This window comes from Anthonomus grandis, chromosome 7, assembly GCF_022605725.1.
Source record: "Anthonomus grandis grandis chromosome 7, icAntGran1.3, whole genome shotgun sequence".
Taxonomy (NCBI): Eukaryota; Metazoa; Arthropoda; class Insecta; order Coleoptera; family Curculionidae; genus Anthonomus; species Anthonomus grandis.
The window spans coordinates 7,910,921-7,927,185 of NC_065552.1; the positions used below are offsets into that span (position 1 = coordinate 7,910,921).

The window sequence follows — 16,265 nt, forward strand, 5'->3', positions numbered from 1 at the left end:
TTTACACTACCTAAAATTGAAACAATCTTTTTAATTAGAAAATATTAAAATTTTATTATAGAACGTTATACTAAGTAATATAAAATAAGTAAACAGGTTTAAGTTAACGGGAATGATAAGGTGCAAAGCAAGAAATACATAGAGCTACAACACATTTTAAACACATGGTTCTTACTGTGGAGTTGCATGTTTTGAGTGCACATCGTCTTCGTTTGTTTTGTGTTGTTTGTTGAACTAAATGGTCAAAACAATCAAACCGAATATTATCCGAAACTCGCGAATCTGAAGATTCCAATGCAGAAGCTCGTCTCCCAGATCCTTTCGGCAAAACTTGAAATTTTTTCAAGTATACGATCGCCACCTCTTTTACACTCTAACTGTGTTAGAGTGTAAAAGAGACTAACTTTGTTTTCGAGATCGATTGTATAGTATCCAGGAGTTTTGAAGAGCAACATCGAAAATCCAGGTTAGCAAAGGCCAATACCATTTCTTACCTCGAATACCGATGCGATAGCAGCCAAGTTTCTGGTCCATCTGATCAGTTCCTCCCATGTGGGCATTATATTTCGCAATAACTTTTGGTCGTGTAACCATAATATTTTTCTTTTGTTGTTGTGAGTACCTTTAACTTGTCCAATTTCTTAAGCTCCATGAGAAGTAGACATCATAGTTACCACTGAATTATCCATCCATCTCATATACAAATGGCCATCGGATTTCTCCATGGCTGTTTCGAAATATCCACGGTCCTTTTTGACAAACATTTTTTTATTCGTGAGGGGGCATTGTTTGGGCATTCGGTTTTCACGAATTGTTTCAGTCACGAAATTGCAAATATGAGTAAAGCGCTGGGTTTGAAAACAAATTATCGATATAAAGTTCATATCGCAAATCCTTTTTTTCTGGCGGCAATTCATCTAACATTACTACCAAAGGGCTTGCAGCTTTGCCAAACAATAAATCGTAGTCCGCATTAGATTTGGGACTTTTACCTTGATAAACATCAAAATTTACCAAATAGTCGTCTGTAGTATTTAGGCTTCAAATTTTATACCCAAATCTAATGGGATTTCTACGAATAAATTGCTTGCAGCTATGTCGCCCGAAATATTGAACCATAATCTTATCATAAGCCAAATTTTTCTCCGGAACGAAATTTTTCAAACAGTTTTTTTTAACATTTTTTTGACAGGCCGAATCTTGTAGAACTTTTAATTTATGTCTAGTTTTGTATTGTCAGAGCAATGAAGAAACCGAGTGATCTGTAAAAATCGATCACGGCGCATTACTTGAGACACAGCTAAATTTTTAAGATCTTCGCCACTGCGCCAATATTGCCTTTTAGATGGCAAATTATTATAGCCGCTTACAAATAATATTGCTATGAAGCAACGAATCTCATCTGATGTAATATTAGGGTCTGGACAGTTTAAAAATAATGCATACCTGCGAGGTTCCGCCACCAAATGTTTTATAAATTCATCATCTATAATAAACTCTTCGAAAATGTGAATTACGGACATTTGCTCAAATCTGGAATAATCTGGTGACGAAAGATATTTTGGCGGTACAACTGCATAGTCTGCTCCTTTTTCCCACTGAGGTATAAATGATTTAGACTGGTTTCGCCTATCTTTTAGCCAAGTTGTGTATTCTTGCACAAGAACCGCTATATTTGCATCACATTCAACCTCATATTGGGTACCCAATCTCTCGTTATTGTATAATCTTATTTCGGCCGGGGCTCGCAACTGTCGAGTGTCAAATTGTCAACTAGCCTATGAAAAAAAATGATCAAAAATAACAAATTACGATAAAAAGTTGACTTATTACCCGCCATCGTCCTCGTCAGCTGAGTCCTCATCTGTGTCTACATTGGGTTCTGGTGGCTCAATGTAAATATCGCCGTCAAGATCATCGTTAAACACCATATCAAGCGCTTCCGCAAGTGAAAAGCCATATCTGTAATTATTTGAAATCACTTAGTGCAAACGCCTAGTGTTGCCGTATGGTAACACACAAATTTACGCCCTTGTAACTCACTAACTTATCAATGGATTTTATTCCAAATTTGGCCAACGATAAGCCATAGTATTCTGAGCATCACAGTGTAACAAAATATCTCCCACTATTATACACATAAAAAATAAATTATACTTACTCGAATTGTATATCTATATTTTCACGATGTTTCAATAACTATTAAATTTAACCGCACTAAACACACACAGTTCGGCGTTTTTACGGAAACTAAGCAAACGCGTGGTTTTTGCACACTGTGGTTGGTGATATGACACGCTCGCAACAAGTTTACTAGCGCATGGCCAATGCCCTCGCACTTCGAGTGTTTGCCGTAGCCATGTGGTAACGCTAGGCGTTAATGGGTTAAACTGCTTTAAATAAGCGATTTTTAAGACTGTCCAACTGCAAAAATAAAAATAAAATTACACTTTGAATTATGTTCAATGCATGACCTACTAGTAATTTTTCTAGAAATCTCTAGCTTTTTTCATGAAGAAATTTGTTTAACTGAAGATAAAATAACACACTGGTATTTTTTTAGAAACCCCTAGTTTGTTTCGATATACGAAGATAACCATGTCTTTAAAGTTGGGTTAACTGTCCAACAGTGAACCATAGTACACAGAGAACCATTTTCAAATTTGGCGCAACTACTTTTACCAACGGTCGTTAGTGTGTGTGGTGGGGACCGCTTAAAGCATCTCTAACGTATGCTAGTCGATTCTCGTCGATCAGTATTATTTTAAACGCGCCGCGTGCAATTGTGTGTTTTCACGTAAGCAAACTAAATTTCGTTTGTTCATTTACCCATTGTTTTTGGGGTGTTTGTTCAAATATTTTGAAATATTTGATAGTGTCATCTATTGTTGATTCTTTTTAGCCAACTTATAAATAATAATTTTTTTGTTTTTCATTATTGCTATTTTGTTATTAATTTTTTTATTGGATAGTAGCAAATTTACACAGTGAACCGGTACACAGTGTAGCAAATTTACACAGAATCGGTTCACTGTGTACACAGTAAATCGGTTCACTGTGGACCGTATTATCTATAAAATGATATTTATAAAAAAATTGACTTTTAGCATCATGGCTCGCAAAAAACGAGAACGTAAAATCGGAAAGCACACTAAGGCACGGCTGATGCTCTTGCTCTCAAGAATACGGGAATTAGCCTACGAGAAGCCTCTAGAAGGAAATCTATTCCCTATCCAACACTTCGGAGATACTTCATGAAGCAGCAACAGTTAGGAGACGATGTTCGACTTACTCCAAACTATGAGGTTAACAAAGTATTTACAGTGGAGCAAGAAAAGTCGTTAGTGGAATACATATATGAATGTGCTTATGCTTTTTACGGCGTAACAAATAAAGATTGTCGTAGGATTGCTTACCAAATGGTAAAAAAATAATATAAAAATGCCTGCTTCATGGTCAAAACAGGAGTTAGCTGGAATAGAATGGCTGCGTTCTTTTCGCCAAATACATCCAACCTTGACGCTAAGATACCCAGAGCGTTGTAGTCTAGCCAGAGCAACCTCTTTTAACCGATCAAATGTGGGAAAATTTTTTGATAATCTTTATAATATTTTGCAAAGAGATCCACGGTTTGCCGATGGGACGCGAATCTTTAATTTGGACGAAACTTCCACTACTACCGTGCAAAAACCTCAAAAAGTCTTAGCACCCAAGGGTATAAGATGCTTGTCCAAAGTAACCAGTGGAGAAAAGGGAACATTAGTTACTACATGTTGTATCGTAAGTGCAAGTGGGCAAAGTCTACCGCCAGCTTTAATATTTCCCAGAGTGCATTTTAAACCGCATATGTTTAATGGAGCTCCACCAGGCTCTTTGGGCTTGGCAACGTCCAGTGGCTGGATGAACTCAGATCTCTTTAGCGAGGTGATGCTTTATTTTGTCAAGCATAGCTCATCTTCAAAAGAGAATCCATCCATATTGATTATGGACAACCACGAATCGCACCTGACAATCAGAGCTATTGATATTGCAAAGGAAAACGGTGTTAATATTTTAACCCTTCCACCCCATACAACGCAGAAAACCCAACCATTAGATGTTGGTATAATAAAGCCGTTTAAAGAATATTATAATGCCTCTATTGATTCTTGGATGCTGAGAAATCCTGGGATTCCCGTTACTATTTATGAATTAGCATCTTTTATTGGAATAGCTTATCAGAAAGCTATGACACCATCTACAATTACAAATGCATTTCGGAAAACAGGCATATTCCCGTTTGATCGTAACATTTTTTCAGAAGTTGACTTTATGCCTAGCTCCGTCACTGATAGACCTGACCCTGGGGATCGAAACCTATATATTTTGGACCAAGAGGTGGAAAATGGAAACCCAGATGACAGAGATGATATTGAAGAAAACACAAACTCTTCACAACGTGACATGTCAAAAGAAAAAGCTACTATATCCAGTCAACCAGATGGTATCGAGAAAAACCTAAATATCGAGTCTCCTATTCCATCCACTTCGTATCAACAAAACAACGAAAATCTTTTTATATCTCCCAAAGAATTTCAACCACCACTCCGTGCAGCCGCCAGAAAAAATACAAGGAAAAGACGCAAAGCGGGAAGGAGTCTAATTGCAACTGACACTCCTGAAAAGGACCTCTTGGAAATGGAGCAACAAGGTAAAAGACGAATAGTTCCGAAGAAGACAAAGAGAGTCCTAATGGAAAGTTCATCGTCAAGCTCAGACACATCGTTGGTTTTAGACAGTGATAATGAGACATCAGAAGATGAAGCGTTGTCAGGTATTAAGTTTGCTCTTGAGAGAGCCCCACTTCCTGATGACTTTGTGCTTGTAGAATTTCAATTAAAGAAAAATATTATTTATTATGTGGGGAAAATTTTAAAAGAAAATAAAAATAGTTTTTCTGTAACGTTCTTGCGTAGAAAAGTTATAGGCAATATGTTTTACATGCCTCTTGTTACAGATATGGCAGATATAGATCTAGCGGACATAAAAACTATTTTACCAAAGCCTCATATTAATGGAAGTACCTCAAGGCAAAATTCCTATTTTAAATTTAATGTTAATTTAGGTTTATTAGATATTCGTTAAAATTTCTATTTTTTTGTAAAAGTTAAGTTTTTTTGTTTTGTTTTTTGTTCTTAGTTTTTTAAAAGAAGTTCTTATTTTTGTTAACTTATTTTTAGAATTTAAAACTTTAAAACTGGTTGTAATTATTGAAAAATACATAATCATATTTCATTCGTTTTTTTTTGTTTTTGGTTCACTGTGAACAGTGTAAATGGTTCATTGTACCCACAAGGTGGTACATAGTAAACCACAAAACAGGTTTTAAAAAAAAAAATTATAAAGGTTAACTCTATATTATTTTTTGTTAAATGGTGCCTGTATTTAATACATCATTATAATAACTAATATAAACTAATATAAAAGTTTGCAATTTTTTACCTTCTCTATTCTCTTTAAAAAATGAGTAAAAAATAAAAATGGTTTACTGTTGGACAGTTTACCCTTCATATTTTTTCTAAATATGTGAATAAATCTATTTTCTTGCTCATATAATCCTAACACATAAATTTAAATTTGGATCTTTTCAAAATTTTCAAATATTTGTTAAAGTAAAATAGACTTATACATGTAAAGCGCCATAAAAACAAAATACTTTTATGTTTTTTTTACAAAAAATTTAACTTTGGGTTTTTTTGAATCTCGACTAAAAAAACCCACATTTAATAAAATAATTTATAAGATCATGTGTTAAAAGAAAAAATACTTAAGGAATTATGTGTAAGACAACGAAGTTTCATATAATCCTAACATGATTTTAAATTTAGACGTTTTTGAAATTGTACAACCAAACCCAAATTTCGCAAAATAATCTTGGGTTAGAGTAAAACAGGCCTATGTAAAACACGATATGTAAAACAAGGAAGGTTCACGTACCTTTTTTAGAGCAATCTCAATCTTAAGATGGGGAAAATGAAATGAAAAATATATTTAAAGAAATAAATTTGATGAATTGGATTTTTTTAGATTCTTTGTCATATGTGCTTACGCTTTGGATTTTACGTATTTCCCATAGGAGCTCCATGAGAGAAAGGGAGTTAGTTGATACTAAAAGAACTCGAAGCGTGAAATATAATAAAAGTTTGATGTAGACAGATTTTACTGATGTGAAGCTAAATTTTAAAGGTCTTAGTTTCTAAAGGTAATTTTACACAAATACATTTTGAATAACAAGAAGTAAGCACAGCATTAGCATTAAATAACCACACAATAAAAAATTGTTCATCCTATCCAATAAAGTTAATCACTAATATTAACTTTTTCCTTTCACGAAATTCACGCCATAATTTTCCATTTGTACTTAACATAAAATTTTAACATTTTCACAATAAACATTTTAATACAATTTTGGAGGACCCTTCAATACGAATGAATTGTTTATTTAAACCGGTGTGTGACTAATTGGAATTCACGGTTCGAATGTTTAAAGCAGACGATAAAACGTGCCTCAAGGGGTTTTTATTTGAGCGGTGTTTGATCGCAGCATTGATTGATTTACACAGACCATTTAGGCCGAAAAGTGGAAATAAGCGATTAGTGAATTAATAAATCAGGCCAAAAAATAGATAGAGAGACGTATAGAGTCAACATCATTAAATTAATATATAGACAAATTCTCTAATATTATAAAATGAGTAAATTGAAAAACAGCATAGGAGTTATGACCGTTTGAATTTTGCTTCACGTCAGTAAGACTTATTTACATCAAGTCAAAAGTTTTTCGGTTGATAACTTTTAAATAACTTTAGAACTCATCTTAGGCATCAGCTTTGGAAAAACAGTTTTCACCTTTTTTAATTTTAAATGAATTTTATTAAAATTATTTAATGAGTAAATCATTTATGAAAAATAAACTACTTCACGTCATCAGATCCTGGTTGGGTCAAGCTTCTAGATTTTGGATAACTTTTGACTTAATTAAGGCAAATCAATAAAATAGAGCTGTGCTGTGCAACCGCAAATTTAAAAAAAAATGCGTATTTGGGCAGCCTTTAATATGTCTAGTTAAGCATAATTTAAATGGACACGGTGCACCTTTTTTATAAGAGTGTAATTAGTTTAGGATATTTAGTTAAAAAATTACAAAAACTCCATTATTTTTAATAAAATTACTAAAGTAAATTAATATATACTTTTTTGACTACTTACCAAACATAGTTGGTCCAGAGTTGGCCCCGTATCTTTGGTAAAGCTGTGATAAGCAAAAATTATCACGGAGAGGTATACAAGGATGCATCCTATGACCGTTAAGTTGTTTAAATTTGGACTTGACAGCTAAAAACAAATATTTTGTACTTTATATACTGTATACAGGGTGGTCCAGTTTTAACGTCATTAATATACGTGATAGAGAATTTAAGAAGAAATTGACTTTTTATTATAAATTTTTTCTCAGAAATGTTTAATAACAGGGTGTTAAAATTAAGAATAATTATTTGTTTATTTATCATAACCTTTAAACCACTAGATACTATTTACTACTTACTGATGAAGCCAATTTAAAAAAAAATTGCCAGTGGCATAACATACAGAGGGACATGGGCCTTTGTTGCCTCAAATCTGCAAGGTGATTAAATATTTTTTTATAAGAAGTCAACTGTTAGATTCTCCATTAAATTTGGAAAAAAAAGTTACTCTTGCAAAATTATAATTTAAGGCGCTGTTTTTAAAATATCTTAATTTAGTTGCTCAGAAATACCTCCTAGAATGTTGCAAAAATTTATTTAAAAAAAGGGTGGCCTACTATGAAATAACGCATTTAATTTAGAAAATTCTTAGTTATTTGCGTATTTTTGAAAATAAGTCCATACTGTTATATATTTTTGAAAAGGTAAACAAAAGACCAATTTTATGAACTATAAATATATAGAGTGTTCCATTTAAAAAAACATAAGTTTGGGTTATAACTCAAAAACTATTAATAAAAAAAATATATCTATACCACTAGATTCTATGGAAAAAATTCTATACGAATGAGTTTTTACTTTTACAAAAACTGTAAAAATAACGGATATACGACGGGGGTCGCAAAATGCAAAAATTTCAAAAATGCCCTGTATCTAAACCCTCATAATTTAATGTTAGTCTATCAGTAAAACACACGTGCACTTTAGTGAATATCTTATTTCACCACTAGCTGAATGCCCGCAGCGTTGCTCGCGTGAAAATAAAAGAAAAGTCGAAGAAGGCCTTCGATAATAGTAAATGCAACCCACAATAAACAAAAATAAAATCCGAAGCCACGCCTCAATGATTGTACATTCAACCCGCAATACACAAAAATAAAATCCGAAGCCTCGCCTCATTGATAGTACATACAACCCACAATTGCCACGCCGTTTTTCTTGAGGTCAAGGGGCGCGATTAATATAATATGATTATTATAAAACCAAGACACAAATAATCTTACAAATGATTCGTTAGATGCAGAGCGAGCTGTAAGACTGAGTCGAGTCACCTCTCGGGTATCAGTCTCGCATGGACCCGCCTTGTTGTTATGTCTACCAAAATATAAATAATACAGAGGCACTTTTTCAATCGTATTTATTAATCAGTTTTATGCCGCTATGCGATATTTATCATATCGCTAACACCCCTTATCGGTGGAATTTTAAAAAGTTCGTTCGTATCCGGGGCCTACATTATAAAAAAACATTATTGCAGTTAATTTTTTTTTTCTTAAGTTGATGCCTACGACTCGTTGGTGCGGGCAGTCTCCGTTCAAACTCCGAAGCCACGTCCCCTTAGTTGTCAAGGTCACGGGTAACAATTTTCCCATTTTTTACCCCTTATCGATGGAATTTCGAAAAATCCGTTCTTATCCGGTGCCTACATTATAAAAGGAACCGGTTGGCAAAATTTCACGTTTATAGCTATTGTAGTTTGGGCTCTGCGATGATGAGTCAGTCAGTCAGGACAAACTCTTTTATATATATATATAGATCTTGAACTTTTACGACTACAACTGGACTTACTAGATGCTAGGCGGAATTGTACTCAATTACCAATCTATTGAAAGAATGTTATCCTCTTCAAATAACAATAAAGTTCCCATCTTGACCAGTTCGATTCCGATCTGCCTCTATTTGGTGTAATTCGCTAATATATTCACAATGCCATCTGGACCAATAATGTTGTAACTTATCCCACTTGGAGAGACGATTTTCTGGAACTACCTGGACACATAACTCTGATAATGCTGTAAGACTTCTTTCAGTTAGGAAATGGGCCAGAGTCAAAGCTGTCCAGTCCTCAGGATGAGAATAAAGTAGACATAAGGGACGAGAAGTTAAGATATCAAAGTCAATATGGTCGAGAATTCTTAAAACGTAAACGAACTGCTCTTATACGCGTATTAAATGAAATGTATTACTCTTTATCCCTTATTAAAAATGAAAAATTGTTGGTAATTTTCATATCAGGAGAATCACCCATTAAGTAGTTAGGAAAAGCAGACTTCACCTTGAAACAGTTGAGGCAAGATAGGATAATTTTCTTACATATACTGCACCCCAATAACATTGTCTTAAACTTTTCTCTATTATGTATTGCAAATATCTGCAAGACGTAAAAAATATGCCTCAAAATCCTGGAATAAAACTAGATTTTTTTTTCTAAATGCCTGGAATATTGTAAAAATATTACAAAAATCTGGAAATTTTAAAATTAAAAATTAAAACCATGAAATTATTTGAAAACATTAGATTTAAAAGATAAATTATTTCAAATTGTTAGAAGACGTTGAAAATGACTCTAAGGTCTAGGAAGAAAATCATGTTTTATTTTAAATACCTGGAATATTATAAAAATTGTTATAAAAATCGGAAAATATTAAAATTTATTTTAAAAATTTTTAAAATGTTGACTTATTTTAAAACATTAAAATTAAGAGATAGACGACGTGTGAAAACGTGGAAAATAACCCCAAGTTCCTGGAATAAAATGCGATTTCATTCTAAGGGCCTGCAATGTTATCAGAGATCTCGAAAAAACTAAAAAATTTTAAAAATTATTTTAAAAATTTCAATAAATTTTAAATTGAAAGAATTGGAAAAATTTTAAAAAATTGAAATAAAAGACATGGAAAATGACCCCAAAATCCTGGAATTAAAATTCAAAAAATGCAGGAAAATCTAGAATTTGCTGAGAATTACTCAAAAAATCTAAAAATTTCTCATTAAACTTATTCTAAAATTTTAAAATTATTTGAAATGTTTACAAGATATGAAAAATGTTATTTTATTCCAAATGGCTGAAAAATTATAAAAATATTTGGAAGATGTTAAACATTTTATAAATTCTGGAATTAAAAATTGAAAACAAAAGACAATAAAATTAACAGAAAAATTATTTGGAATACTTGAAAGACGTGAAAAATGATGCTAAAGTCCAGGAATAAGTTAAGATTTAATTCCAAATGCCTAGAATAAAAGACGAATCCTCAGAAATTCGAAAAGTGTTAAAATTTATTTCAAAAATTTTAAAAATTTTGACTGCAAAAACTAAAAAATCATTAAAATTAAAAAAAAAAATTAAAATAATAATAATTTGGGCTACAAATTCTTTTATTATTTATGTTAAAAATGCCACAGTTTGTAAATATACTTTCGTTGATTTATATCACATTCCCAAGAAATAGGGTTTCAAATTAGCAAATCGGTAATTTTTTGCACTAATCATAACAGTTATATAAAAAACACAAATCTTTTAGTTTCACCAGGATACAGTTTTTAAATGAACTTTAAATACCTTAATTAAACTTTTTTTAATGTTTCCAAACACTTGTATAAGAAGCAATAATATTTTGGGAAACTTTCTTGTATATTTCTCTAGGTTTATATTTATCTATAAAGTATTATTTGATGTAGCGCAATAAGTATAAAAATCGCAAATTCATACCTCATTAAGTAAGTTTTCTTTATCTATTTCATCTTTATATTTAGTTTAAAGCTCATTAAAAGAACCAAATTAAATAAACCTCATTAAAATACCAAGATTCTTATCCTTTATTTATTTTTTAAGTTTTAAATAGTATAGAGAGGTTGCTGTGGCTTCGTATACATTAACAAATACATTTCCGACGTTTTAATGCCATTTCTATCGTATTTATAATAAACTTTAATTATATTTCGCTTTTCTTCATTCGTAAACCATAATTGCTTAAATTATTAATAAAATACCTGTCACTATGTACTACAGTACTAAAAAAACATACAAATATTTAAAACATAATATTTATGATACTTTATATATTGTCTTGTCATTACAGGCAAATTTAGTTTTTTTTTCAAAAAATTCAGGTTTTTACAAAAAATTGATATTAATTGTGATAGATCATTAAAAAGAAAATTTTGCAAAAATTTTAAAAATGCAAAAACCATGCAAGATCTAAAAAGCATAGGGCTCATAAGAAAAAACAAATCTCAACTTGGCCCCAATTTAACCATCTTTGTATCTCTATAGATTCATAGATCCCCATGTTGAGGGTCGAATCTGAAACACTCTGTATATGTTTATAAAACATTGCACCTGGTCACCTTAAGCATATTTTTCCTGTATACGGTTCACAATTTTTACCAATTTTCTAAATGCTGTTTGGTAAAACTTACAGTACGAACACAATATAGATTTATTTTTTCACTCTCGACATTTCTTGAAGTATATTGAGAAGTGCTTTGATTCTCAAATAATCAATGGATACTACAGTGAATTTTTCTGTTTGTCTTCCAAATAAATAGAATCTAAAAATTCCTGAACACGTTATGGTTTTCTTGCATTTTCCCCGTAATTTAATAGGTTTTTTTTAAGATATCTTTCACCCTACATCCCGAAAATTTCAACACAAACGATCATAAGTTCAACCATCAAATGCATGAGAAGCAGGAAATGTGGTAATTTAAAAGTCATAAATTTAAAAGCCGCGACTACGGAATACTAAATTACCCACTTTAACGCCATCAAAAAGTTTTTGGAAGGACGTGTATTTTATTTTTCATTATTGCTGTCCTAACCGTTTTCCCTTTTTAATGAAGATGTGTTTTGGGTCCCTCCAGCTACATCATTGTTTTCAGGATAATTGGATTTTTCTTTGGACTGGTTTAAAATGTTTTTATGTCTTACCTTTACATTTTTCATTTGTCTGAATTTTAAGTTGAAGTATAAGAATAGGAGGGAGCATATAATTCCAATGGCAGATATTCCAGATGTAAGGTAAAACAAACTAGTTGGAATTGTCACTAAAAATTAATAAAGAATATGAGAAATAAAACTGTACCTATGTATTTCTTAACAAATGATGTAAGTAGGAAAAAATATACATTTAAAAACATAATTTTACATTCAAAGATAATATTTATAAATATCAGATGCACTTACTAAGAAATAAAAAGATGAATTTTGCAATAGAAAACTTTATATGGTACTTACATAATATCGTTTTCAGTATTCGTTGTGCAATAGGAATTTGCCCATTTTTCCATACAACTTTATGACAAATGTAGCAATCAAAATCTAATTTGTCCCTTATGGAGTCGTACAGAGCTATATTCTTTAGTTGTCCTCCTGAAATATTGCCTTTTATTTTATGAAAAACACATATAACAGTGAAAAATCAATACTTTTTCATTTTTCCCTAAAGTATTTTTTTCCAATTAAGAGATCACTTTAATCACCTAAAGGGGAAGCCTCTTCATCATGTTTTTTTAAACAAATTTCCTCATTATTTCCGGTTAAAATTAGAAGTCGTGTTTTTATACTTAAATAAAAACTCTGGGGGAAAAAATACGTTCGAGGGTAGAAAACTAATTATAAAATAAATTGGTTTTCGGAAAATAATTTTATTAATATTATTTGTTTTTTAAAGATAAGGCAAATCTTAAGGGAAAAGTAATACTTCTTCTAATTTATTTTGCATTGTATTGTAGATTAACTTGGACGAAATAAATATTTATCGCATTAAAAAATCGTTTGCTTTGTTGGTTTTTCACCTTGGTAATAAAATATTAATCTCGGCTATCACTTTTAGGTTTTTTTTTAATTATTCACTTAATAAATTTCCAATAAATCAACTGGGAATTTAGCACTCTTAAAGAAAATTCTCTTATTAGCTTGAAAACTATTAAATATGTATCTCAACTTATTTTAATGTTATAACAATATATTTATTTCAGCACTCAAGGTTTTTTTCTTACACATACAATAAGGTTAAAAAGGATAACATGTTCTATATTAAATGTGACCCTAAAGCTTAATTGACGCAGAATCAAGAACAAAATGTTTTATCACAGTAGTGATATCATAAACAACAAAATTGTTTTTTTTTTTGTTAAGTTACCAATGTAGAACTCTGAGTCAGTTAAAAAATTTAATTTTTTCACACTCTCTTAGACTCTTAATAACAAATGAAATATTTTTTTTTGTTGGATATAGGTCAAAAAAACTGCTTTAGATGATTATTTACATATTTTGTCAACGTTTCGAACTCTATGGGATCATCGTCTCGTGCCTCTCAAAGATACATAAAAAACAAATAAAATCATTGAATCAAATATAGACAGTTAAAATCACATTGAAAAAAATTAATTATTTTGAAATAGTTAATATAGCTTAACTAAAATAATTAAAAAAATTGGTGTTGGCTCTCGGTGATAAGTTTAGCTAAAATAAGATTATCAAGAATATAAACTTCCCATAGATAATCTTATTATAGATGTAGAATATGTTATAGAGGAAGTACAGGATGTTAAAACAGAAAAGCGTAGTAAGTTGATTAATAAAAAATGTTGTTAAATAAATTAAACTCGATAAAGTAATAAACAATTTTTTAAAACAAAATCCCGACTTTTCAATTTTAAAAGCATGTAAGGGCTGTAGCAATGGAAAGTAATGAATATACAGAATACAATGAACAAATTCTTAGATAGACTTTTTATCATTTAAAACCTAATTTGTCATCAGGTCATTAGATCTGTGGGACCTGATAAAAGACCGATGTACGTTATCTATCCATTAAATTCTAGACCTTATTATAATGGGCAGTTTTGCTTGCTTTCTGATGAAAATTTGAAAGAAACTGATAGGAATGAGCTACGAGACAATCCAGAAGCTAACATCGAAGATTCCGATCAAACGACATCCAAACATTTTAAGCCTAAAAAGCGTGTTCGCAATCTTGAACTATGGAAAAGAAACCTGAACAAAGGAAGAAAATGCGCTGGATATGAATATACCACTAAAGCTGACAACAAGAGGAATTGCATACAAATGTTCATGCCTTAGAAACTTTGAAAAACTTTGACTTGCAAACTGCTTATTTATTTGCTTTGATTAAAGTAGTAAATAAGTTGCGTACCTACACTCAGAATCCCGACTCTCAAGACAAAAAAAAATATGGCTTTGGTATTTACCCGATATGGAAGGTGTAGAGCATAAGGGGTGCAAGCCATTCTTTCAAGCAGTTTTTTAAGTTTCTGACGGTAGACTACACAGACTACTAAAACTCAAATCAATTGGAATACCACCACCCTGTGAAAAAAAGTGAACTAAAGAACGTCATCGAAATTTCCCTGTTATGAACGTCATTATTCCAGAGAAAAAAGTAACCACAGGCAATATCTCTCTCCAGATTTGAGTCTTGGTAAAATGTATCAGTAATACAAAGAAGATCATTTGTCATACTTTATTTTTCAAGAAACCTTTAATAAGAAATTAATGTACAATTTCACAAGCCAATTTCGGACTCATGTAAGAAATATAATTTATTTAATGTTAAAATAAAGGCTGCTGATGAAGTGGATAAGACACAGCATGAAATTGAACAAGAAATTCATTAAAGGAAGGCTTAGAGTGCTAGAGATTTTTTTTACGGAGACGGAGACACGGTTCGAGACCTACGAAGGGGCTAACGGAACCTTATCTTGCCAGTTCGTCGACTCGCTCATTGCCTCTGGAGTCCTGGGCTCCACCTCAGTATCACTTTCCTATATGCTGCAAGTCTTTCCAATGCGTCTCTGCACTCCTGAACTAGCGCTGAGCTAGTCCTGGGTTTCTGGATCGCCTTGAGGGCGGCTTGACTTTCAGAGTAGATGCAAATCCTCCCGTTACCTTCCAATGTTTCCCGTTTGTTTGCTACTTGAAGTATATCACACACCTCCGCTTGGAAAACTATGGTATGTTTTCCTAATGGAAAGGATTCATCCGTATTAATTTCCATCCTCTACCCACGTTTTGGGCGTTGATGACCTTGATTATTAAACTATTTATCATATTAATGATTTTATGAATGTGGTGATTCGGAAGTAGTAAAAAATATTTTTCATTTTTTGGTTTGAAAGGACAGAAATTTGCAACGTTTGTCCTTCTAAACATTTAGGAGCCCAAAGCTATTGAAAAAAAATTCTTATTGCTTTGGAAATAATTCAGTATTTATCGCAGGAGTGATTTTTGAAGATTTATCCTTCTAGAACCAATCGGAAAATATTATATCTTAACAGTGATTTGAAAACTGCTCAATTATATTAAGCAATTGGCTTGCAGGCATTAAATAGAAGCCACGATTCTAAATATGACTTTTTAAAAAACATTTACTTTAATATGAAGCAAGGCTACATATCGCGGTTGATTGTGATGTAGTAGTAGTAGCAAAGGTGGAGGAGCAAGTAGGCCTAAATAGTCCCTTTACGCCAATCCCAGAATCACCCACACCTATGCCTCCACTCCCAAAGCCTGTTTCTTTAATAAAGGCTTGCACATTGTCCCAGTACAGATCTTTAAGATCTTTCCGTTGGAATATCGTTGCTCCAAAAGCTTTCCTTTTCAGGTGACTCCACGTATTACCACATAAAGTTTTCTCTGATACCCTGTCAGCTCTTTTAGCAGTCGCCTTGCTTTAGAGCCACCATGATCTGGTATCATCTATTTGGCCTTTCTACATCCTTCTGTCCTACTTCAATTCTTCCTTTTTTTCCAGTCCCATTTATTGGGAGATTTACTTTTTACTGAGACGGAGACACGGTTCGAGACCTACGAACGAGCTAACGGAACCTTGTCTTGCCAGTTCGTCGACTCGCTCATTGCCTCTGGCGTCTTGGGATCCACCTCAGTCTCACTTTCCTGTGTGCTGCAAGTCTTTCCAATGCGTCTCTGCACTCCTGGACTGGCGCTGAGCT

The 16,265-nt window shown here is 32.2% G+C and overlaps 1 protein-coding gene across 3 annotated transcripts in view; it reads right to left on the reverse strand.

Moving 5' to 3' along the window:
- LOC126738137 (gamma-aminobutyric acid type B receptor subunit 2-like) overlaps nucleotides 1-16,265 on the reverse strand; it is a 332,160-nt gene that overhangs the window by 271,135 nt on the left and 44,760 nt on the right. For 2 of the 3 annotated variants that reach the window (XM_050443311.1, XM_050443309.1), the window contains exon 9: nucleotides 7,249-7,374. In XM_050443311.1, coding sequence (XP_050299268.1) covers nucleotides 7,249-7,374 — 126 coding nt within the window. Of the gene's footprint in view, nucleotides 1-7,248; nucleotides 7,375-12,219; nucleotides 12,336-12,525; nucleotides 12,661-16,265 lie in introns of all 3 variants that reach the window. The other variant, XM_050443312.1, reaches the window with a different exon arrangement.